Here is a 24,500-nt window from a genome sequence, read left to right as displayed (position 1 = left end):
TATTTTAACTCTTGCCCATCTTCATAGACCAGTTAAGCAAACTGGACATGTGGCCACACTGCCTTCAATCACGATTCTCTCCAACCTCCCCTTCTTTGTTCCTGCTTCCTCTTTAAGTAATGAGTCCCAAGAGTATTTGGTTATTTTAGATTGCTAACCCACCTGCAGAGAGGGTAACATCAAATTTAAAAACATGTAACAATATAAAAAAAACTTAAAGGCAAGGTTATAAGGCTCTTCAGTTTTTAAAGGATGTTTTATGGTGATTATTAGGATGCAGGTACAAAGGTACAGAGGGAAAGAATTGTAAAATAATATCGACTCAATGTCGATTGAATGAAGGGTGTGTAAAACACTAGTTCTGGAAGCATCTCACTTAAGAACATGAGAAGCCAACCCCATGCAAGCAAAAGCAGAGACACACCTTCGAGACCTTATTACACATCCACAAGGGGCAGGGTTTCAAACTCCCAATTTTTAACTGCATATCAAATCATGCAAGGGTTTGTCATTTTCAGCTGCCAGCTAAAGACTGAGCTCTTAGAGAACAATGTCCTCTGTTTGTTCCCCTGCCTCCAGTACCCTTAAGACAGCGCTGGAAGCAACAACCCACTCTGAATGCAAGTGGTTTTACACTCAGACACTAGGTGGTTGTCTTCCCCACAAAGAAACCCCCTGCATGGAATGGGATTTTTCTAAAAGGAAACAATGTGAAATTAATGTGACTATTCATCATAATTAACATCATAATCAACCACCTGGCATGTCTCTGCCAGGCAGGATTTTGCAGGTGTTATCTCAGAGAAACAGTATCTCATTGCCTACAGCTTCTAATAACCCAATCTTATGCACATTTGCTCAGAAGCAAGTCTCAGTGTATTCAATGAGTAATCGTGAATAAGACTGCAGCATAAGGCACAGAATAAGGAAGTATGCACAGACCACACTTGGCCTTTTTTCTGGCGAAGACAACAGCCCAAATATTCTCAGTAGATTTGGCTACGATGAATTCAGTACTTGATCTTTTTTTAATTTAATGAGGAGTGTTGGGGCCCAAGCCACCCTACTAATCAGATCAGACATGGCAGCTTCTCCCAATTATGCTAGATTTACAAGATTCAGGCTGAACCCTAAACATGCTCCAAAAACACTGTATTTACATGTTCCAGGGCTGAATGTGGGTAACGAAATTGTTCAAGGGATGAGCCCTGGCTCTAATAAAGATATAGCTGGACTAATGCCTTCTGCAATGTAATACTGGAGTGGTTCTGCAAAGATGTTCATGGAGACATATTGTCATGAAAATGCTATTTTAGAAACAATTAAAGCCATTTTATACCTTATATAGGGGTGGGTGTGAGTGTACAGTTTTACATGTATATACAAAATGTGGTGTGTGAATGAAGCAAACAGCTAGTGCCATCTTGTGGTCACACTGTTCTATAGGCAATTTCACATCCTAAAAGCAGGGAAACAAGTGTTTTCCCATATGGGTAAACTGCTGCAGGGATTCAATCTGGAATTTCCTAGAGAGTGCACACATATTAAACATAGGTTTTAAAACAACAAATACTGTATGCTTTTAATATATAAGCACACTGCACGTTGTATGAAACATTTGTTGTATGAAGACACTTTACATGCATTCATAAAACTATTAAAGAAGTCAATACACAGCAGCAGCATGTTTTCAGATACACGTATTCTATAAGCATGTGTACCAGGGAGTCAGTATGTATCACAGCTCCCTGCTGCAGGAACACATAGAGGTGAAAACTTGTTTGCCATAACTTAATCTGTGAAGCATGAACTTGAGCACACTCCGGGAGAGAGCACAGGACAGGAAGGCCTGGCGTGCTATGGTCCATGGGGTCACGAAGAGTCGGACACGACTTAACGACTAAACAACAACAACAATCTGTGAAGCAGCCCTAATTCAACACGTAAAACACCAACAAATCACATAGTGATCCATTGATGCCAAGTAGTCCAGACACAAAACAGAAGTGGCTGAGATTCCATAATGCTAAAACAGCAATTGTGACACAAAAAGACTGTAGTAGTTGGTACAATTTAGCATAACAGCATAAAATCTGCTGTGGAAGATGTTGGCACCCTTTCCCCCCCTTCAGAACACCTCACCGCTTATAGGCTGAATGGTCGTTCTTCACACTGCACTTCATATTTTTCAGCTCATCTAGAACAGCAAACATGTTGATAAATTTTCCAAGAGTGATCAGATAAGCTTCAGACACAAAGTCCTTCCTCCTCTCTGCATGACATAATCGCTTCACCTCCCCACAGAATCTTTCAATTGCGTTTCTCTGTTGATAAAAATAAATTGGTGTTTTAAAAAAAAACAATATAGGTGCAAGCTACATCTCAGTTAACTTCAAGGCCTGACAATGTTAAAAGAGCTAGGCTGTTTCCACAGATTGTACTGATCAGTTTTTTCCATGCATGGCTGAGCACAAAGGGACTCTTTAAGCAAGTTGTCTACATAAGAAACCCCATTTTTCATATACAACACAGACAGATGAAGCAGGAAGAATGCTGGAGTAGGAGCAATCATGGAGACCAACAAGGAAGAAGAAAAACAATTAGGCTAGTAACTAGTGCACATTTACCTGAAAATACATAAAATTCATCAGCTTTGTGACCTCTGGCTCTAAAACTTCTACAGTTTTTTCATATATTTCCACTCTGTTTGGCTGCTCATTACATTTCACCTGAAAAGGAGGAAGGGAGAGGAATTACCAAATTGTATAGACATTCACACACCCACTCCTTCCCTAGCTATAAAACTTCCACAATAAACATACTAATTTCAAATTATGCTCTGCCACATAATACAGCTTTTTAGGGTTTTTTAAAAATAGATTTCACAAAGATTTGACTCTAAGCATTTTACCTGAATGCTGATTATTAATCTGCTTGGTTATTTAAATCAAAACACTTGGATGCAACAACACTATGCACAACTTGTTTCCTTGGATGACCCAGTGGAAGGATTATGCACATGCTCAGTGTCTGGCGGACTACCATGCTTGAGGCCAGGAGGTAAGAACTTATTCCTCTTCTCAAATGCTAAGGACGATACTTCTATGTGACCTGTAGAGTCACACAGAAGTGCAGATCTCATCCAGTGCAACTATTTCCACAGTACGATTGGAAGCCTGTGAGCAGGTCTTTAAAATGTTTTTGGTTGTAAAGACTCCCACATGATGTCAGTGTGGGACAGGGACTGAGCTGGTCTTTCTTGCTCTTTTATAGTAAAAGCCACTCTCAATACATTGTGCCATTTCTGTTTTCACCTATTTATGTGCCAACTGGAGAAACAAGAAAGAGTTTGGGAACTAGTTGTTTATAAAAGGCCACTTAGCAAGTGTAAGAAACCAAAGTGATACTTCTCAGGGGTGATTTTTCTCCTTTACCTGTGGGATGGCTCTTGAGCAGCTTCTCCACGTGTATAGCATAATAGCATACTCTTGACCTTCTTCCAACATTTCATTCTATTAAAAAATATAATGGTATTTAGACAGAAAGTCAAATATATAATTACACAGAAAAGATGACCAAAGCTAGCAATCGCAAAAAGATAGAGAAACAAAACAAGGATTGCCAGCACTGCTCAACATAAAATTTCACAAGAGATCCAACCCTAAGCCTTATGTCAGAACACTGACTACGATTATTTCAAATATTACTCCAATCCTAAACACGCCAACTAAGAAGTCAACCCTGTTTCTTCCATGTAAGTGTCACAGCAGAATTCTTTGTTTTTAAGGATAATGACTACTGCTTCAACAGTTATTGAACCAATTACCTCAGCTGCCTACCAAACAAAGGAAAGAAAGCCAAGATTCCTAGGATGTTGAACTGTTATGTGCTCGGTACTAAACTCTTATGTTTGAGCAGAATCACAGAACAGTCTAGTCAAAGGAACACAGGAAGCCGTCTTCTACCAAGTCAGACCATTTGTCCATCTAACCCAATACTGCCTCCTCTGACTAGCAAGGCTCCCGAGGGTCTCAGGCAGGGCTCTGTCACATCATCTGCTACCTGAGCCCTTTTTAACTGGAGGTGCCAGTGACTGAACCTGGTACCTTCAGCATGCAAACAATGCACTGTATCACTGAGCATGGCTCCTCCTCTCTTCCCCAGACAGGGCTTGCCTGGGATTTGAACCTGGGACCTCTTGCAGCCTAAGTGAGAACTGTAGCATACATCAGCCCTTCCTATTCCCCTTTAAGTGGGAAAAGAAAGGCTAAGCAGTGAAACTTTCTAATCCAACATATACCTAAGTAATCATTTAACACTAGACAGTTTCAGCTATAAAACAGTTCATACTAGCAGAATTTGAGCAGATGGATCACTTGAGACAGTTGTCAGCATTTCCTAAAATTTTTGAGTTAACCCCAATGCCTCTAAATTTCTGATACATTCTGGAAGCCCCTCCTCCAACCTACATTTTCAGTAAATGAGCAACTCATAATGAACAATGTTTTAATTGCTGGACTTTAAGAAATACAATGCTACAACTGGAGGTAATCCTAAATTGTGATTAAAAAAAAAAAAAATAGAAAAGCCAGTGAAATTAAGTCAGTCCCAAGGCTTTTAGCATGGAAGATGTGACACCGCAGAAAATTTTTCCAGGGCATGTGCAGAGTAGCTATGAATGATAAATTGGTTTCACTTTGCCCTTAACAAATCATATACAATTCCTGAAGTACGTGAAAATTAATACTTCTGGGTAAAATAAGCACACGAACATATTTTCTTATTTCCTTCTACTGTAATCATGTACTGACACAGGGAAGTGTCATCCAGTATTTATTATGCTCCCCGTATTTTTATATTGTTGCTGTTAAAAAAAAGAAAGAAATACAAACCCAATAAAATAGAAACAAATATTTACCATACTAGAATGAACGGTTGCTTGTTCAATGTATCTTGCAATGCCTGTGACAAATGCATTCCTATCTTCAAAATTGGTGTTGAAGTTTGGCTGTATGAAAGGATAAATACCCCAAAATGATGAATAGTCTTGAAGGAAAAAAAAAATTCAAACAGTGGTAATTCAAAGTTTTTTAAAGTGATAAACACATTAAGGGCACAATCCTATGCGTGTTTAGACAGAAAAAAAGTCCTACAACTCCTACCATTCCCCAGCCAACTGAGCTGGCTGGACAATGCTGGGACTTGTAGGGCTTTTTTTCTGTCTAAACACGCATAGGATTGTGCCCTAACAAGTGCTTCTTTTTAGATACCATACCTGATAAAGCAAGGATGACGGAGGGGGTTCAATACATGGTTGTTGATCTGGCAGTGGTAATTCCTCCAGGAGATCTACATTGGACAAAGCATCCTCCAGGGTGACTTGAGCAGTCATTTTGACTCTATTAAGAAGTAAACAGAACTTTTAAAAAAAAACTCAGCAAAGGTGACCTCAGGGGACAGAAGTGCAATTCATTACACCCAGAGCATGTAAGAAGAGGCATATCCGGGCCCAATCCCTATGTTCGTATTTGACAGAGAAAAATAAATATGATAGGACTTCAGCCCATCATGCTAGTAAAGGGTGCTGAGATGTCAGGCAAACCACATCCTGGGTAGCTCTAGCTCACGAGTCACCACATGTAGGAAATGTTCCGAACAAACAGTCACCAAACAAAGATGACAGATAAAAGTCATACCAAAGTGTCTCACATCAAAAATAAATGGAAGGACCGTGTCCTACACAACATATATTGTCTAGCTGAAAGAACCACCACAGTCCCAGTACTTAATTTTTTGATGCTGAAATCTGCTCCAAATCACTGACCTTTCAAGCCTAGATGTGGTGGGATCTGAAATAGTTATTCAATAGTGTCCTTCTCTTGCTACTTCCTCTATTATTATTCATATCTAATTGCTGGGTCCAGGAACTGATAAGAGGTTATCAGGCTAAGCTTAAAACTCAGAACATTCCCAAATCACAGCTCCTAGCTTGCCTTTCTTTTTTTATACATTCTGCATGGTGGATGATTTACTATGGCTCCCTGCTTAGGCAAACCTAACATCAGAATTTCTATATTCCTGTAGCCTTTGCAGCATCCTTTCATCATCCCCATTGGATAGTATGCTAATATATCTTGACAGCACTCTCTAACAGTTGTGCATGTTACTGCCAGCCTACAAAGAGCATGAACTCGAATTTAGAAATACTGACTCATTTTCAAATGATTTGTCTGAACTTGTGCCTATATACTGAAAGAAAAACAAAGAACTCACGCATGGGGGAAAAACACACCTGTGACTAATATTAACCATCAAGATAGCCATATACACACAAACACACACATGTATACACACACTGAAACTCTTAATATATGTGCAAATTTGTCAACAGTTATTGACACTGTTTCACTAGCAAAAGGAGGTCTAACGCTGACTTACAGGCCAATCCACCTAAAACAATATTGATCTGATGGGCAGATAGGTAACGATTAAGTTCAGTAATTGGGCAAGCACCTTGATGGTTTGGCATTCTTTGCTTGTAAGTTTGTGAAGTATTTCAGCTAACTACAGAGATATCAGAATAGAAATTTTTAGGCATGTTCAGACCACAGTCCTTTTTCACACGGAGACACCACACATTTATTTTCAAAAGGGGGGTGAAAATACAAAACATATTACAATGTAATAATTGTTTTGAAGATTGAGAAATCAGAATGAAAATTGGTATTTACATGCAGAATACCTCCAGGCTCATGATCAGCAGGCTTGTTAACTATGTTGCGCATGCTGGTTGTGGGCCGGGGTAATTTGCATGATTACCCTCAGAAACATGGCTTATTGCGTCACTCAAACTCAGCCAGAGTGGCTTGTTGCTGTGGGTAATAAGCCACCCAGAGCCCATGGGCCCTTGTAGGGTTCTGGGTGGCTTGTTACCCATGCCAACAAGCCACTCTGGCCTAGTTTGCATGACACACCAAGCCAAGCCAAATCCCCCAGCCCAAGAGTATCATGTGCAGTGTAGTTAACAAGTTCACTACGTGCAGTATAGCTAACACCGTGACTTGTTAACTGTCTGCTGATTGTGTGAACCAGGAATGTGTTTCAAATTAAACATCAATCAAAGCCCTTCCACTATATTTTAAAGGATGGCAAAGAAAGCTACCCCTTCATGGATCACTGCCTTGTTGTGGCGAAGGGGCTTGCGTAACTCAGTGAAGCCATAAGCTATGCCGTGCAGGGCCACCCAAGACGGACAGGTCATGGCAGAGAGTTCTGACAAAATGTGGTCCACTGGAGAAGGAAATGGCAACCCACTCCAGTATTCTTGCCAAGAAAACCCCATGGAACGTATCACAAGGCTAAAAGAGATGACGCCGGAAGATGAGACCCTCAGGTCGCAAGGTGTCCAATATGCTACTGGGGAAGAGCAGAGGGTATTTCCAAGTAGCGCCAGAAAGAGTGAAGCGGCTGGGCCAAACCCGAAAGGACACTCAGCTGTGGATGTGTCTGGTGGTGAAAAGAAAATCCGATGCTGTAAAGAACAATATTGTTTAGGAACCTAGAATGTCAGATCAATGAATCAAGGTAAGCTGGAGGTGGTCAAACATGAGATGGCAAGATTGAACATTGACATCTTGGGAATCAGCGAACTCAAATGGACAGGCATGGGCGAATTTAATTCAGGTGACTATCATATCTACTATTGTGGGCAAGAATCCCTTAGAAGAAATGGAGTAGCACTCATAGTCAAGAAAAGGGTGGGAAAAGCAGTACTGGGGTACAATCTTAAAAATGATAGAATGATCTCAGTACGAATCCAAGGCAAACCATTCAGCATCACAGTAATTCAAGTCTATGCCCCAACCACTGAGGCTGAAGAAGCTGAGGTTGATCGGTTCTATGAAGACCTACAACACCTTCTAGAACTAACACCAAAAAAAGATGTCCTCTTCATCATAGGGGATTGGAATGCTAAAGTAGGAAGTCAAGAAATCACCGGGATAACAGGAAGGCATGGCCTTGGTGTACAAAATGAAGCAGGACAAAAGCTAATAGAGTTTTGCCAAGAGAACATGCTGATCATAGCAAACACTCTTTTCCAACAGCACAAGAGGCGACTCTACACATGGACATCACCAGATGGTCAATATCGAAATCAGATTGATTATGTCCTTTGCAGCCAAAGATGGAGAAGCTCCATACAGTCAGTAAAAACAAGACCTGGAGCTGACTGTGGCTCAGATCATGAGCTGCTTCTTGCAAAATTTCGGCTGAAATTGAAGAACGTCGGGAAAACCACTAAACCGTTCAGGTATGACCTAAATCATATCCCTGATGAATATACAGTGGAGGTGAGGAATAGATTTCAGGGATTAGACCTGATAGACAGAGTGCCTGAGGAACTATGGACGGAGGTCTGTAACATTGTTCAGGAGGCAGCAACGAAATCCATCCCAAAGAAAAAGAAATGCAAGAAAGCAAAGTGGCTGTCTGATGAGGCTTTACAAGTAGCTGAGGAAAGAAGGGAAGCAAAAAGCAAGGGAGAAAGGGGAAGATATACCCAACTGAATGCAGAGTTCCAGAGAATAGCAAGGAGAGACAAGAAGGCCTTCTTAAATGAACAATGCAAAGAAATCGAGGAAAACAACAGAATGGGAAAGACTAGAGATCTCTTCAAGAAAATTGGAGATCTCAAGGGAACGTTTTGTGCAAAGACGGGCATGATAAAGGACAAAGAAGGCAGGGACCTAACAGAAGCAGATGAGATTAAGAAGAGGTGGCAAGAATACACAGAAGAACTATACAGGAAAGATCTGAATGTCCCTGATAGCCATGATAGTGCGCTCACTGAACTTGAGCCGGACATCCTCGAGAGTGAAGTCAAGTGGGCCTTAGGAAGCATTAGTAACAACAAAGCTAGCGGAGATGACAGTATTCCAGCCGAGCTATTTAAAATCCTAAAAGATGATGCTGTTAAAGTGCTGCATTCAATATGCCAACAAATCTGGAACACTCAACAGTGGCCACAAGACTGGAAAAGGTCAGTTTACATTCCAATTCCAAAGAAGGGCAACGCCAAAGAGTGTTCAAACTACCGCACCATTGCGCTCATTTCACATGCCAGCAAGGTGATGCTCAAAATCCTACAAGCTAGGCTTCAGCAGTATGCGAACCGAGAACTACCGGAAGTACAAGCTGGGTTTCGAAGAGGCAGAGGAACTAGAGATCAAATCGCCAACATTCGCTGCATCATGGAGAAAGCAAGAGAATTCCAGAAAAACGTCTATTTCTGCTTCATTGACTACGCTAAAGCCTTTGATTGTGTGGATCACAACAAACTGTAGCAAATTCTGAAAGTGATGGGAGTACCAGACCACCTTACCTGTCTCCTGAGAAACCTGTACGAGGGTCAAGAAGCAACAGTAAGAACCAGACATGGAACAACCGATTGGTTCAAAATTGGGAAAGGAGTACGACAAGGCTGCATATTGTCACCCTGCTTATTTAACTTATATGCAGAGTACATCATGAGAAATGCCGGGTTGGATGAATCAGAGGTCGGAATTAAGATTGCTGGGAGAATTATCAACAACCTCCGATATGCAGACGATACCACCCTAATGGCAGAAAGCGAAGAGGATCTCAAGAGCCTCTTGTTGAGGGTGAAAGAGGAGAGTGCAAAAGCTGGTTTGAAACTCAACATTAAAAAAACTAAGATCATGGCATCTGGCCCCATCACTTCCTGGCATATAGAAGGGGAAGAAATGGCAGCAGTGACAGATTTTACTTTCTTGGGCTCCAAGATCACCGCAGACGGTGACTGTAGCCATGAAATTAAAAGACGCTTGCTCCTTGGGAGGAAAGCTATGGCCAACCTAGACAGCATAGTAAGAAGCAGAGACATCACCTTGCCGACAAAGGTCCGTCTAATCAAAGCTATGGTTTTCCCAGTAGAAATGTATGGCTGTGAGAGCTGGACTATAAGGAAGGCTGAGCGCCGAAGAATTGATGCTTTCGAACTGTGGTGCTGGAGAAGACTCTTACGAGTGCCCTGGACTGCAAGGAGGTCAAATCAGTCCATCCTAAAGGAAATCAACCCTGAGTGCTCATTGGAAGGACAGATAATGAAGCTGAAGCTCCAATATTTTGGCCACCTAATGCGAAGAGAAAACTCCCTGGAAAAGACCCTGATGCTGGGAAAGACTGAAGGCAAAAGGAGAAGGGGACGGCAGAGGATGAGATGGCTAGATAGCATCACGGATGCAATGAATATGAACTTGAGCACGCTCCGGGAGAGAGCGCAGGACAGGAAGGCCTGGCGTGCTATGGTCCATGGGGTCACGAAGAGTCGGACACGACTGAACGACTGAACAACAAAGAAAGCTATATAAAAGAAACTATAATTGCCCTCAGAGCTTGAGATATCACAACAAAACTTGGTATGCATATTTACAAGAGAGATCTCTGCTTGAAGTTCAAACACCAGTTTGACCCCTGCATTCTTTTTAAAGGTAAGGAACAAAGCTTGAAGATACAGAATAATATAATATCTGAAGCAAACCCCTTCAAACATTGTACTATACTAGTTGAAGCCTACCGACTTCAATAGGACCAAATCTGCTTAAATCAGCATAAATCACTTAACTGGCTTGTCAGCTGGGTTCAAAATTGAATTTGCAGTTCTATGTGTCATTAGTATATCCTATATTGCAAAACTACTGTGGATTTTCTCTTTGGTTCTCTTTGGGCATACAGATTTGTTGTGAAAAAAGGAACTTTTTGCAGTTTCTCTTTAAGAGGTTTATATACTCCTTACACTTCCTATTTTAGCTCTTCGCAAGCAAGAAAAATCAGTAGCTGACCAACAGAAAAACAAGAGAAAGAGAGCCCATCAGCACAAATACCATGATGCAAAGAAGAAATCAGCAGATTACCACATCGCAACATTTTCTGAGTTGCAGGCTTATTCAGTACTTTAACCAGTTCGCAAGAGAGTCCTTCTTACTACTACAAATTATACTGACATCAGATAACTAACTAAAAAGAAACACATAAATCCGATATCTATATCAGTTCTAAGTTTCTTACAGGTGCACAAGTAGGTAGGACAAAAAAATCAGTTCTCTAATAAAATTTGTTTGCAGCTTTAAAAGCAAGCTTTTATCAATCTTTCATTAAAGGTGATCTTTTATCAGGTAGCACCAGAACATAAATGAGCATACAAAAGGTTTCATTTGTACCACATAACGGTGGTAAGCATTCTTCTCTGTGCTAAGCAACTGACAACTAAAGGAAAATGTCTTTCCCAAGCTACTTTTACTTCTAGTTGTACGAAGTGAATGACAAGAACTTAGAATTGTAACATCTGAAAGCTGCAATACTAGGCATTACCCTTGAGGATGTATTTATCAAGGTAATACTCATGTCCAATTGAGAGAAGTCTTTCATTTCGGGTGCTCAAGATGTCTTGAACTGGAATGAAAGTTTTATATAACACAACCTAAATTGTCATCTTGTGCTAAAGCAACTCAAAGCTTCCCCAAAATATTCTGATATTCATTTGGGTGGGGCCAAGAAGCAACTCTTCCCTTCTTTGCCTGCCCATATTACAGCTGATCAGCAGCAGGTTCAGGAAAAGGAAGGAAACCCCGGCCCCTTAATGTTTTTCAAGTTTATAATTAATTTTTTTTTTTAAGGAGGCAGGCAGTGGAGAGCTTCGCAGGGCACTGCTGGAGGTGCCTGCTGGCACCCTGACACTTATGGGATGCCTGCTGGGGACTCCTGGGGTTTAAGGAAGGGAGAATGTAACCCTACTGATCCACTTAGAACTCTCAGCAGCATTCTATACCATTGACCACGGTTATCATTCTGGGTCTCCTGGGGTGGGTCCTGAAGTCCAGTCTAGCATCACAATCTGCTACATGTCTAAACCAGCCTCATTCATGCCTTAGTCACATTCAGGTTAACCTTCTGCAATGTGTTTTTCAAGGAGCTGCCTTTGAAAAATGTTGTAAACTTCAGCTACTCAAATGCATCCACCAAAGTATTAAGAGGACTGCCTCATTCGGAGCATATAACTCTGGTATTATTCCATCTCCATTGGCTTACAGTTTGTTTCTGGGCCCAATAAAGAAGTGCTTAAAATCTCTAAACCATCTGGGGCTGTGATATTTTAAGAACCACTTCTACCCATACAAACCTACCAGAATACTCAAGTGAACATAAGAAGCCCTGCACTGTGTCTCCTTGCTGTCTGAGTGCAGTGGGGAGACAAAGGAGCTAGGATCTTTCAGTTGTGGTGCTGAGGTTATACGATGCCAGCTTTGTAAGTAAGTCCATAAAAGTTACTAGCCTTCTTAAAAATTTACTAGCCTACTTTTTCCTTATAAGAGTACTGGCAGACAGAACACCTCATCTGTCCTCTGACAAACCCTCTTGTGAGTAAAAAGCAGACTAGTAACACATTTTAGAGGCCTGCTTCCTGTGCTGTCCATATGAAGGGAACTTCCTGTCCTCCACAACCAACATAAAAATGCAGGTGGCTGCTGGAGAGAAGGATGGGGTTCTCCTTCCCTCTTTTTGGCAGCCCACTTTTGGCTAGATGCGGAGGAGACGAAGTGCCCTGCTCTATACCCAGCACAGAAACGGAGAGGGCTGCTAGAGGGAGCAACAGAGCATGCCGTCTTTCTTCCACCATCCACTTGCCTACATATCATTCCCTGTCACCTATGGCTTTGGAATTCCCTCCAGAGGGACAATCACCTGGCTCTGTCACTGTTCACCTTCCAGCTGACAGAGAAACTCTGATTATTCTGGACAGCTGAGTGTGGATAACTCAATTTCTAATCACCAATTTGCTGCTGCTGTTTGTTATTCTGGCCTTTGAGCTATGTTTTATGCCAGTTATAATTATAGCCTTTTTATTGTTTTAAGCAACCTTAGAAGTCTTTTAGGTGGAAAGGTGGGGGGACTAAATGTTTAAGTAAATAAAAAGGCATCTCAGCAGAACACTGCAACATGATCTGTTATGTGTAAACAAACATTTTCTTCTAGGAGGAAGTGCTAACAGCACCACATTAAAAAAACAAACAAGTTTTTAAGAATTCCCTTAAGTTCTTCTCCCCCATAATGAAAACAAATCATGGGCACAATAAAACAGGAAATTCTCCTCCATATACCCCAGTAAAATTAACAAGAAACGCACAACAGCAGATGCCCCAGCATGTTGTCAGAGATGAGAACTAAAAGGAGAAGAACAAATGTCAATTCCACAGTTCCGCATACAGATGCACAACATCTGTATGCGGAATTACTCAAAGCCAACATGGATTTGTCAAGAACAAACCCTGCCAGACGAATCTGATCTCATTTTTTGATGAAGTAACCTCCCTTGTGGACTGTGGGAATGCTGTAGACATAATATACCTCGACTTCAGCAAAGCTTTCGACAAAGTGCCCCATGATATCCTGATGAGAAAACTAGCTCAAAGTGGGCTAGATGAAACAACGATCCGGTAGATCGACTGTTGGCTACAGAATCGGACTCAGAGTGCTTATCAATGGGATCTTCTCAAACTGGGGAGAGGTAACAAGCAGGGTACCGCAGGGCTCAGTCCTGGGCCCAGTGCAATATTTTTTATTAATGACTTGAAGGAGGTGGTGCAGGGAATGCCGATCAAATTTGCAGATGACACAAAATTGGGTGGGACAGCTAATACTTTGGAAGACAGAAACAAAATTCAAAGTGATCTGGATAGACTGGAGCACTGGGCAGAAAACAACAGAATGACATTTAATAGGGATAATTGCCAAGTTCTGCACCTAGGAAAAAGAAACCAAAGGCACAGTTACAAGATGGGAGATACGTGGCTCAACAACACTACAAGCGAGAAGGATCTTGGAATTGTTGTCGATCACAAGCTGAATATGAGCCAACAATGTGATGTGGCTGCAAAAAAGGCAAATGCTATTTTGGGCTGCGTTAATAGAAGCATAGCTTCCAAAGCCCGGGAAGTACTAGTTCCCCTCTACTCAGCACTGGTTAGGCCTCATCTGGAGGACTGTGCCCAGTTCTGGGCACCACATTTTAAGAAGGATGCAGATAAATTGGAGAGGGTTCATAGGAGGGCAACAAAGATGATCAGGGGACTGGAAACAAAGCTCTATGAAGAGAGACTGAAAGAACTGGGCATGTTTAGCCTTGAGTAGAGAAGACTGAGGGGAGATAGGATAGCGCTCTTCAAGTACTTGAAAGGTTGTCACAGAGAGGAAGGCCAGGATCTCTTCTCGATCATCCCAGAGTGCAGGACACGGAATAATGGGCTCAAGTTACAGGAAGCCAGATTCCAGCTGAACATCAGGAAAAACTTCCTGACTGTTAGAGCAATACGACAATGGAACCAATTACCTAGGGAGGTGGTGGGCTCTCCCACACTGGAGGCGGGCTCTCCCACACTGGAGGCGTTCAAGATGAAGCTGGACAGCCATCTGTCGGGGTGCTCTGACTTGAATTCCTGCATTGAGCAGGGGGTTGGACTCGATGGCCTTGTAGGCCCCTTCCAACCCTACTATTCTATGATTCTATGATCTTATATAAGCTATATTCTCAGCTAGCCAAACTGGGTACATAAATGTTCACACCTAAGAAGAGGATATTTGGAGATGGTTTCCCTTTACTCATGCAAGTTTCACATGCAACTTGCATGCTCAGACACAGAAATACAAAAATAGATACTCCATGTGTATGACTTCCTCTCTTTTACTTCTGCTCACAAAATTCTGATCTAAGGACAGAGCAAATGAACAAATTCATGCACCGTGGAGAAAAAATCTGAGCAAAGAAAAAACTGAGGAAAGTAAAAACTACAGTGCACACTGGAAAAGCAGGAAAGGTTCCATTGACTCCTTCCTGATGGAGAATCTTCCTATCACTATCTGAATTTAACACAGTTGTGGTAGAAAAGCCATAGCCACTTGTGAGTAATTATAACAGAGTATAGCACACAAATATTAACAACATGGTTAAATCTATGCCAACAAACTTCTTGTTTCTATATTAGATTACAGAGTGAAAGCAACCATTACCTGCACCACATTCACCACACATCTGTTGACACATTACAAGAAGCACACTGCACCAGTGACACAGTAAATCTGTATCAACTTCCTATTGCCTTCTATGTACACTCTGTCTTACTGGTATTGTTTCAACTGCCAAACAAATGCTAAATAGCCTGGCACCTATATTATCATAAATACCAACTCCTTTCCTATGTCATCTTGCTGTGATATCTAGTCAGCTTAGGCCTAGTAATAAACTAATAAACCTACATTTGGGCTGTGCCACTTCAGAATGTAGGTGGATTCTGACATTACTGAATGCTCCATGAACCTTTACCTGCAGTCTGAAATGGTACAATCAAGAGTCAAGATACAGGTTTATGATCCCAGTGACACCTACAACTTAGGGTGACCACTTCATGGCACATCGCATGTTAAGTCGAAATGGCAAAGGAATGCAGAAGGTATCCCTAGCAATCACTGTCAGGAGTTGGTTTCTGTTCACACGCATTCAGAACTACATGCTGTATTATCTTTAGGGATGGGAAGCTAGGATATGCCAAACTCTCTTCAGTTCTGTTTAACAAGTGCTGTCTCTCTCACATCAGGTGAGGAGCTACTCTCAGAATCAACCGTGGCATCCTTATAGCAGGTTTTCTTCAGTCCCTTTTATATTCTCCCTAATTTCCACAAGGAAAGAGCTGACCACAAGGACCACTGTCCTAGAGCCTGGGCAACACCAGACCTCTGGCTCCTCCAGGGCCTAGGTCATGCTACATCTTGCTCTAGCTTTCCACAGCCACAGCTTAGTATTTAACAGTGCTAAACAGCCATGGATATGTGATGGGAAGTGACACAAGCACTGTTTCAGCAACTTTCCACCCAATATATGTTCAGTTATTAGTTATGTCATTTTGCATATTTAGGGCACAATCCTATGCATAGACAGAAAAAAAGTCCTACAACTCCCAGTATTTCCCCGCCAGCGCCCTTAGACATCTTTCCTCAAGGTACTGCTTTGGTAACAGAAACACCCATTTTCTCAGCGTTCAACTGCAGTACTCTGGACTGTTTAAGATGTTTGCTTCTTCAATATTTTACATTCCTTATAGTAGAAAGGTGAACAATAAACTTCATAAATAAAAAATATTCCTTGCAATCTGAAGTGCACAACTGTCTTAATAGCCAGTTAACATTTAAGACTAAAGTTCTTTGGCATCCAGACTGGTCAGTTAAAGTAAAACATTACCAGGGGATATTTAAATTCTAGTTTGTGTGCAGGTGTTAACGGTACTTCTCAGTTTAACATGTTTTCCATTTCAATTCCCTAATGACCACATGTAAAAACCGTGAGTCACAGTACCAAAAATATAGCAAACACAGAAAAGAGTAACAATTAAAGACTGAACCATTTAAAAATATTAACAGTGAAATTATTTCCTGTTCCATAGTTACTTAATGCCTTGGCCAGAAAATTATGTTCACTGCCTGAAAATCCAACTAGTTACCTGCAGCCTGCTCACAACCTAGTTATATCTGAGTGCTTTAATTTATTCCTGAGATTCAGGCAGCCTAAACCAGCTTAACATTCAAATATTTCACCTTCAAAAGACAGATTTCACAATTTTGCTATTTTAAAATTATATTAGGGCAGTGAAATGTGTGTCATAAAGAAAGTTGCACAGGTTTTGTTATACGTAAAAACCACACCATATTGTAAGAGTTCAAAATCCTTATTAGTATACCTTTAGGGAGCAATCCTATGGCCGCTAGACTGTGGCTAGCCACTTTCCAAACTTTTCATGTTGGTGACACACTTTTTAGACATGCATCATTTTGTGACACAGTAATTCAGTTTTACTAGCAAACCGGAGGTTAAACTAACCAGTTATAAGACATACGGACACATACATAAATTGTAATAACAAAATGTATGGGGATAGAACAAATCTCATGAAAACCTTTCATTTGTATTTTTAAAAATATATGATTTGTAAGATAATAATATACATTGTTGTCATTTATGAGTAACAGTATGTAAATATGTGGAAGAAAATGTGAAAAATAAACAAAATTAACTAAAGTATTTACAATACATATTAGGACACATAGGCCTAGGTAGGAGCTCAGCTGCAAAAACACATGAAGTAGAGAAGCAAAAGTCCAACAAAAATGTTGTAAATATATATGTCTCACTACAAGGCTATATTGCTGTAAATATTTGCAGTGCCTATGTCCAGAGTCCAGTTCCGGCACTCTCCGGTGGTACACTGCCGGTGGATGGTTAATCCACAATTACAGCAGAGTAAAAATAAAAATAAATGGCAGAAATCAAATTATAAGTGCCAGGTGGTGGGTGGCTTGCTGTTTCCCACATTGGGTTTGGGGGGGGGTAGCCTCCCTTCAGCCAGCAACAGGAGGGTTGACTGGGTGACAGCCTGCAGCTGCGCTCACCCAGGTGATTGTGAGCACGCCAATTCTGAGGCTTCTGGCCTCCGTTCCGACTGGCCAAGATGGCGGACGGCCCGCTTGGTGCAGTCAGGCGGCGTTTCCACCTGCGCACTACTCTGGCCTGGCCGCGCAGGAGCACGGTGCAGAAGTCTGCGAAGGGCGTGCTTGAAATCTCGCAGGGCTGGTGGCCGCTGCCACTTCTCCACGCTGGCGTCGGCCAAGCTCTGCTCCCAGGGTGGCGCCTCCCCTCCCTTCTCTTCGCCCCGCGCCTCTACCTCGCTTTATTGCTCCAACACCGCCAGTCACATGCGTCCTACGTCAAGACACCACATGATCCTAAAGCAGCTAAGCCTTAGCTGCTTTAACATTAGCTGCTTTAGGAAGTTCCGGGGGAGGGGCCAAGGGAAGCAAACGCGAGTAAGGGAGCTCCGCGGTGCCATTCCGCACAATTTTCTGCATTTTGCGCGACACACCTACACACTGCCACCGACACACTAATGTGTCGCGGCACACAGTTTGGAAAGCTCTGGTCTAGGCCATAGGATATCTTGTTTTCCGGGAACCGACCTCCCCCAACTTCCGTATTGCTCGGAGACAGCGTGGAACAGCCCTGTCCTCCGCAATCGCAACAGGAGCGCAGAGCAGCCAAAAAGGGGCCTGTCTGGGGGCCTTCCGGGGTGGGGAAGACGGAAATGCCTGTACAACACATCCAATGTGTCATACAGCAGCCTCCTCCCCTGCTCAGCCCTCCCATGGCTAGACAGCCGCAATCGGCTATCTAGCCGAAAATACAGGGCAGGAGGAGCACAGAGGGAACGATCCCCTCCATGCTTCTCCTGCCCTGCTTTGAATAGGCGGTCGCCTCCAAGTTCGGAGGCAGCCGCCTATCTTGATAGGATTGCGCCCTTATTAGATCAAACAAAAGATCACAAAAATGTGTAAGCTTTCAAGACTGCCAGATCTCTTTATCAGGCAAGATGTTACAAATAACAAAAATATGTGAGTGGGTAGGCTAGTAAATTCTCTGGGCTTATTTACAAGGTTGAGGGGTGGCATTTCTTCTAAATTAAGGGAGAAAAACGTATGATTTTATGTATGCAGTGTAGAGCATAGGTTACTCCACACTGTAAATAATCATAGTCTCAGGTTATGGAAGGCCAATAACATACTAACTCAGGGTGCAATCCTATGCATGTTTAGACAAAAAAAAGTCCTACAACTCCCAACATGACCCAGCCATGCTGGGAGTTGCAGGCCTTTAAAAAAAAAATAAAAAAAATCTAAATATGTATAGGATTGCACCCTTAACTGTTTTTAGTGGTTAGAAACCTCAATACGGTGCAAGCATCAGGAAAAGCTCCTGCACACATTGTTTCCATAACACTTCTAAGCGTGCAGATGTGCTCTCCCAGTTGTTATATCACCTTCCCCACAACCCTGTGCCCTGTTCAGTAGTTAATCATCTTATTGAGACTGAAACCACGACAACAGTCGAGGGCCCACACCTGAAGAGAACGACTTGACCCCAGAGCCTCATTCTTCGCTCCAACTCCCGGTATTCCTACGCGCACCCAGAGGAGCTCTTAGTGCGAATGAATTAGGAAGGGCGAGGCTGGATTTCTACTCCTCTGAACTTTTACTCCTGCGCCTCCTCTGAAGGAAGTTTGGATCGAAACAAGGCCCGCCCGAAGCCAAAGCAGGTTCCTCGCCCTTCCCCTTTAGGCCACACAGTGGAGAAAACAAGCTTTCGGTGGGTTTTGCGCCCCCACCCCCGAGCCTGGCATTGTTGCAGAAAGGAAAGGAGCAGCAGCTTAGCAGGGGATAGCCGCGTCTCCTCTGAGGGCAGACGTGAGAGAGGAGGAGGAAAAGGAGGGGCGGCACACGCACGGGGAAGTTTCTCTCACCCACCTTCGTAGCGAGGAGACCAGCGGCTTTCCTCCCCTTTCGGCCACCCAGGAGGGCAACTAGCCCCGGGGGCTCAGCTCCCCCAGGCTTCACCCCGGCCCCGCCGGCGCAGAGGCGAGGGGGTGCTGCTCCCTTGGCGGGTTGCTCTCGCCCGGGCCGCTTTTCCTTTCCCAGGGCCGCACGGAGCGGGGAGTTTCCTGCCTGAGTCACTCAAACAGGGAAACCGGGCCAGGAAACACCCTTCCTCCCGCTCCCGCTCCAGCTCCGCCCCCGTCCCGTCCCAAACCCTCGTCCTTCCCTCTCGACGGCAGCCCGCCGGCCGGCCCCCCGAGCAGCCTCCGGCTCCTCCTCCCCCCGAGACAGCGAGCTGCCTCCCATCTCCACCCAACAGTTTGTGGCGACAGGAAGCTGAAGACGGCAACAGCTCGCTCGTCCCTCAACGAAGTTACGTTCTCCAGACCGTACATGTTGTTGTTGTTGTTGTTCAGTCGTTCAGTCGTGTCCGACTCTTCGTGACCCCATGGACCATAGCACGCCAGGCCTTCCTGTCCTGCGCTCTCTCCCGGAGCGTGCTCAAGTTCGTATTCATTGCATCGGTGATGCTATCTAGCCATCTCATCCTCTGCCGTCCCCTTCTCCTTTTGCCTTCAGTCTTTCCCAGCATCAGGGTCTTTTCCAGGGAGTTTTCTCTTCGCATTAGGTGGCCAAAATATTGGAGCTTCAGCTTCATTATCTGTCCTTCCAAAAAGCAGTCAGGGTTGATTTCCTTTAGGATGGACTGATCTGACCTCCTTGCAGTCCAGGGGACTCGTAAGAGTCTTCTCCAGCACCACAGTTCGAAAGCATCAATTCTTTGGCGCTCAGCCTTCCTTATAGTCCAGCTCTCACAGCCATACATTACTACTGGGAAAACCATAGCTTTGATTAGACGGACCTTTGTCGGCAAGGTGATGTCTCTGCTTCTTACTATGCTGTCTAGGTTTGCCATAGCTTTCCTCCCAAGGAGCAAGCGTCTTTTAATTTCATGGCTACAGTCACCGTCTGCGGTGATCTTGGAGCCCAAGAAAGTAAAATCTGTCACTGCTTCCATTTCTTCCCCTTCCATATGCCAGGAAGTGATGGGGCCAGATGCCATGAGCTTCGCTTTTTTAATGTTGAGTTTCAAACCAGCTTTTGCACTCTCCTCTTTCACCCTCAACAAGAGGCTCTTGAGATCCTCTTCGCTTTCTGCCATTAGGGTGGTATCGTCTGCATATCGGAGGTTGTTGATAATTCTCCCAGCAATCTTAATTCCGATCTCTGATTCATCCAACCCGGCATTTCTCATGATGTACTCTGCATATAAGTTAAATAAGCAGGGTGACAATATGCAGCCTTGTCGTACTCCTTTCCCAATTTTGAACCAATCGGTTGTTCCATCTCTGGTTCTTACTGTTGCTTCTTGACCCTCGTACAGGTTTCTCAGGAGACAGGTAAGGTGGTCTGGTACTCCCATCACTTTAAGAATTTGCCACAGTTTGTTGTGATCCACACAATCAAAGGCTTTAGCTTAGTCAATGAAGCAGAAATAGACGTTTTTCTGGAATTCTCTTGCTTTCTCCATGATGCAGCGAATGTTGGCGATTTGATCTCTAGTTCCTCTGCCTCTTCGAAACCCAGCATGTACTTCCGGTAGTTCTCGGTTCGCATACTGCTGAAGCCTAGCTTGTAGGATTTTGAGCATCACCTTGCTGGCATGTGAAATGAGCGCAATTGTGCGGTAGTTTGAACACTCTTTGGCGTTGCCCTTCTTTGGAATTGGAATGTAAACTGACCTTTTCCAGTCTTGTGGCCACTGTTGAGTGTTCCAGATTTGTTGGCATATTGAATGCAGCACTTTAACAGCATCATCTTTTAGGATTTTAAATAGCTCGGCTGGAATACTGTCATCTCCGCTAGCTTTGTTGTTACTAATGCTTCCTAAGGCCCACTTGACTTCACTCTCTAGGATGTCCGGCTCAAGTTCAGTGACCGCACTATCATGGCTATCAGGGACATTCAAATCTTTCCTGTATAGTTCTTCTGTGTATTCTTGCCACCTCTTCTTAATCTCATCTGCTTCTGTTAGGTCCCTGCCTTCTTTGTCCTTTATCATGCCCGTCTTTGCACAAAACGTTCCCTTGAGATCTCCAATTTTCTTGAAGAGATCTCTAGTCTTTCCCATTCTGTTGTTTTCCTCGATTTCTTTGCATTGTTCATTTAAGAAGGCCTTCTTGTCTCTCCTTGCTATACTCTGGAACTCTGCATTCAGTTGGGTATATCTTCCCCTTTCTCCCTTGCTTTTCGCTTCCCTTCTTTCGTGAGCTACTTGTAAAGCCTCATTAGACAGCCACTTGGCTTTCTTGCATTTCTTTTTCTTTGGGACGGATTTCGTTGCTGCCTCCTGAACAATGTTACGGACCTCCGTCCATAGTTCCTCAGGCACTCTGTCTATCAGGTCTAATCCCTGAAATCTATTCCTTACCTCCACTGTATATTCATCAGGGATATGATTTAGGTCATACCTGAATGGTTTAGTGGCTTTCCCTACGTTCTTCAATTTAAGCCGAAATTTTGCAAGAAGCAGCTCATGATCTGAGCCACAGTCAGCTCCAGGTCTTGTTTTTACTGACTGTATGGAGCTTCTCCATCTTTGGCTGCAAAGGACATAATCAATCTGATTTCGATATTGACCATCTGGTGACGTCCATGTGTAGAGTCGCCTCTTGTGCTGTTGGAAAAGAGTGTTTGCTATGATCAGCATGTTCTCTTGGCAAAACTCTATTAGCTTTTGTCCTGCTTCATTTTGTACACCAAGGCCATGCCTGCCTGTTATCCCGGTGATTTCTTGACTTCCTACTTTAGCATTCCAATCCCCTATGATGAAGAGGACATCTTTTTTTGGTGTTAGTTCTAGAAGGTGTTGTAGGTCTTCATAGAACCGATCAACCTCAGCTTCTTCGGCCTCAGTGGTTGGGGCATAGACTTGAATTACTGTGATGTTGAATGGTTTGCCTTGGATTCGTACTGAGATCATTCTATCATTTTTAAGATTGTACCCCAGTACTGCTTTTCCCACCCTTTTGTTGACTATGAGTGCTACTCCATTTCTTCTAAGGGATTCTTGCCCACAATAGTAGATATGATGGTCACCTGAATTAAATTCGCCCATGCCTGTCCATTTGAGTTCGCTGACTCCCAAGATGTCGATGTTCAATCTTGCCATCTCATGTTTGACCACCTCCAGCTTACCTTGATTCATTGATCTGACATTCCAGGTTCATAAACAATATTGTTCTTTACAGCATCGGATTTTCTTTTCACCGCCAGACACATCCACAGCTGAGTGTCCTTTCGGGTTTGGCCCAGCCGCTTCACTCTTTCTGGCGCTACTTGGAAATACCCTCTGCTCTTCCCCAGTAGCATATTGGACACCTTGCGACCTGAGGGTCTCATCTTCCGGCGTCATCTCTTTTAGCCTTGTGATACGTTCCATGGGGTTTTCTTGGCAAGAATACTGGAGTGGGTTGCCATTTCCTTCTCCAGTGGACCACATTTTGTCAGAACTCTCTGCCATGACCTGTCCGTCTTGGGTGGCCCTGCACGGCATAGCTTATGGCTTCACTGAGTTACGCAAGCCCCTTCGCCACAACGAGGCAGTGATCCATGAAGGGGACCGTACATGTACGGCCGTACTAATATATTATGTACATTATAAAACATACACAAAAATATAAATTAAAAAAGGATGAGATAAGGATGAAATAAACAAAAAAAATTAATAGTTTTTATTTCATTAACAAAAAGACTTTTTGCTCTCACTAAAAAATCGTCCATTTTGTGAGGGTTAGTTTAGTTAATACTAGATAATGTTGTTGTTCAGTCGTTCAGTCGTGTCCGACTCTTCGTGACCCCGTGGACCATAGCACGCCAGGCCTTCCTGTCCTGCGCTCTCTCCCGGAGCGTGCTCAAGTCCATATCCATTGCATCGGTGATGCTATCCAGCCATCTCATCCTCTGCCGTCCCCTTCTCCTTTTGCCTTCAGTCTTTCCCAGCATCAGGGTCTTTTCCAGGGAGTTTTCTCTTCGCATCAGGTGGCCAAAATATTTGAGCTTCAGCTTCAGGATCTGTCCTTCCAATGAGCACTCAGAGTTGATTTCCTTTAGGATGGACTGATTTGACCTCCTTGCAGTCCAGGGGACTCGTAAGAGTCTTCTCCAGCACCACAGTTCGAAAGCATCAATTCTTCCGGCGCTCAGCCTTCCTTATAGTCCAGCTCTCACAACCATAAGTTACTACTGGGAAAATACAATCCGTACATCTGCTTAACTGGGCACATGTAGTCGAATGGGGTTGATGACAACAAATAAAAATTGCCTTAAAAAATAATCCCATTTTAAACCTGAGTGAACTTATTTTTTATTTAATATATTTATATCCCATCTTTTAGGGCATAATACTCACAAGGCATGAACTTGAGCACACTCCAGGAGAGAGCGAGAGAGCAGAGGACAGGAAGGCCTGGCATGCTATGGTCTATGGGGTCACGAAGAGTCAGACACGACTTAACGACTGAACAACAACGCTCACAAGGCAGCTTACAACAATTAATAAATACAACATATCAGACCATAACGCTTTAAAAATAGTTCTAAGTTCTGAAATGCACACAAGGTTTTCAAAAATCTAAGCAAGCCTACTCCCTTCTTTCTCTAGAATTTGGCATTAGAATTACACATGAGCAATTATGGTGAACATGTACCTGTCAGGTGGCTATAGACCTGCATCCATAAGAAATAGTTTCTTTATGTAAAGCTTCCTTTATAATTTGTTCCGTCATGCCTCATTCAAATCAAATAACATACAACTTCAGATTAAGCCAAATTTTTACACAGGATAGAATTCATGAAAATCGGGCTTAGGCAAATAGGGGTGCTACCAGACAAGACTTTTATTGCGCCATTGTCCTGCTCCATTCCTGGTAGTTTAAGGAGAGTTCAGATGTCAGCGCCTTCTACTTGTGACCCTCCCATGTTTTCTTACAGCTTCTTCCATCTTTTCCCTT

General features: G+C 43.1%; 1 protein-coding gene across 1 annotated transcript in view; it reads right to left on the bottom strand.

Moving 5' to 3' along the window:
• Nucleotides 1-19,628, bottom strand: part of CYFIP1 (cytoplasmic FMR1 interacting protein 1) — a 66,791-nt gene extending 47,163 nt beyond the window's left edge. The window contains exons 1-6 of the mRNA XM_084844324.1: nt 19,420-19,628; nt 5,276-5,399; nt 4,919-5,008; nt 3,435-3,512; nt 2,628-2,729; nt 2,143-2,324 (exon numbers count right to left, since the gene is read on the bottom strand). Of these exons, the coding sequence (XP_084700450.1) occupies nt 2,143-2,324; nt 2,628-2,729; nt 3,435-3,512; nt 4,919-5,008; nt 5,276-5,392 (569 nt within the window). The 5' untranslated portion in view covers nt 5,393-5,399; nt 19,420-19,628. The remainder of the gene's footprint in view (nt 1-2,142; nt 2,325-2,627; nt 2,730-3,434; nt 3,513-4,918; nt 5,009-5,275; nt 5,400-19,419) is intronic.
• Nucleotides 19,629-24,500: the final 4,872 nt, after the last annotated feature.

The sequence above is a fragment of the Heloderma suspectum genome, chromosome 3 (assembly GCF_057233095.1).
Source record: "Heloderma suspectum isolate Gila_16-S chromosome 3, 16-S_ref, whole genome shotgun sequence".
In the NCBI taxonomy this organism is placed as follows: Eukaryota; Metazoa; Chordata; class Lepidosauria; order Squamata; family Helodermatidae; genus Heloderma; species Heloderma suspectum.
Note: the sequence above shows the minus strand (reverse complement) of the source record. Positions and strands in the feature narration are given on the sequence as shown.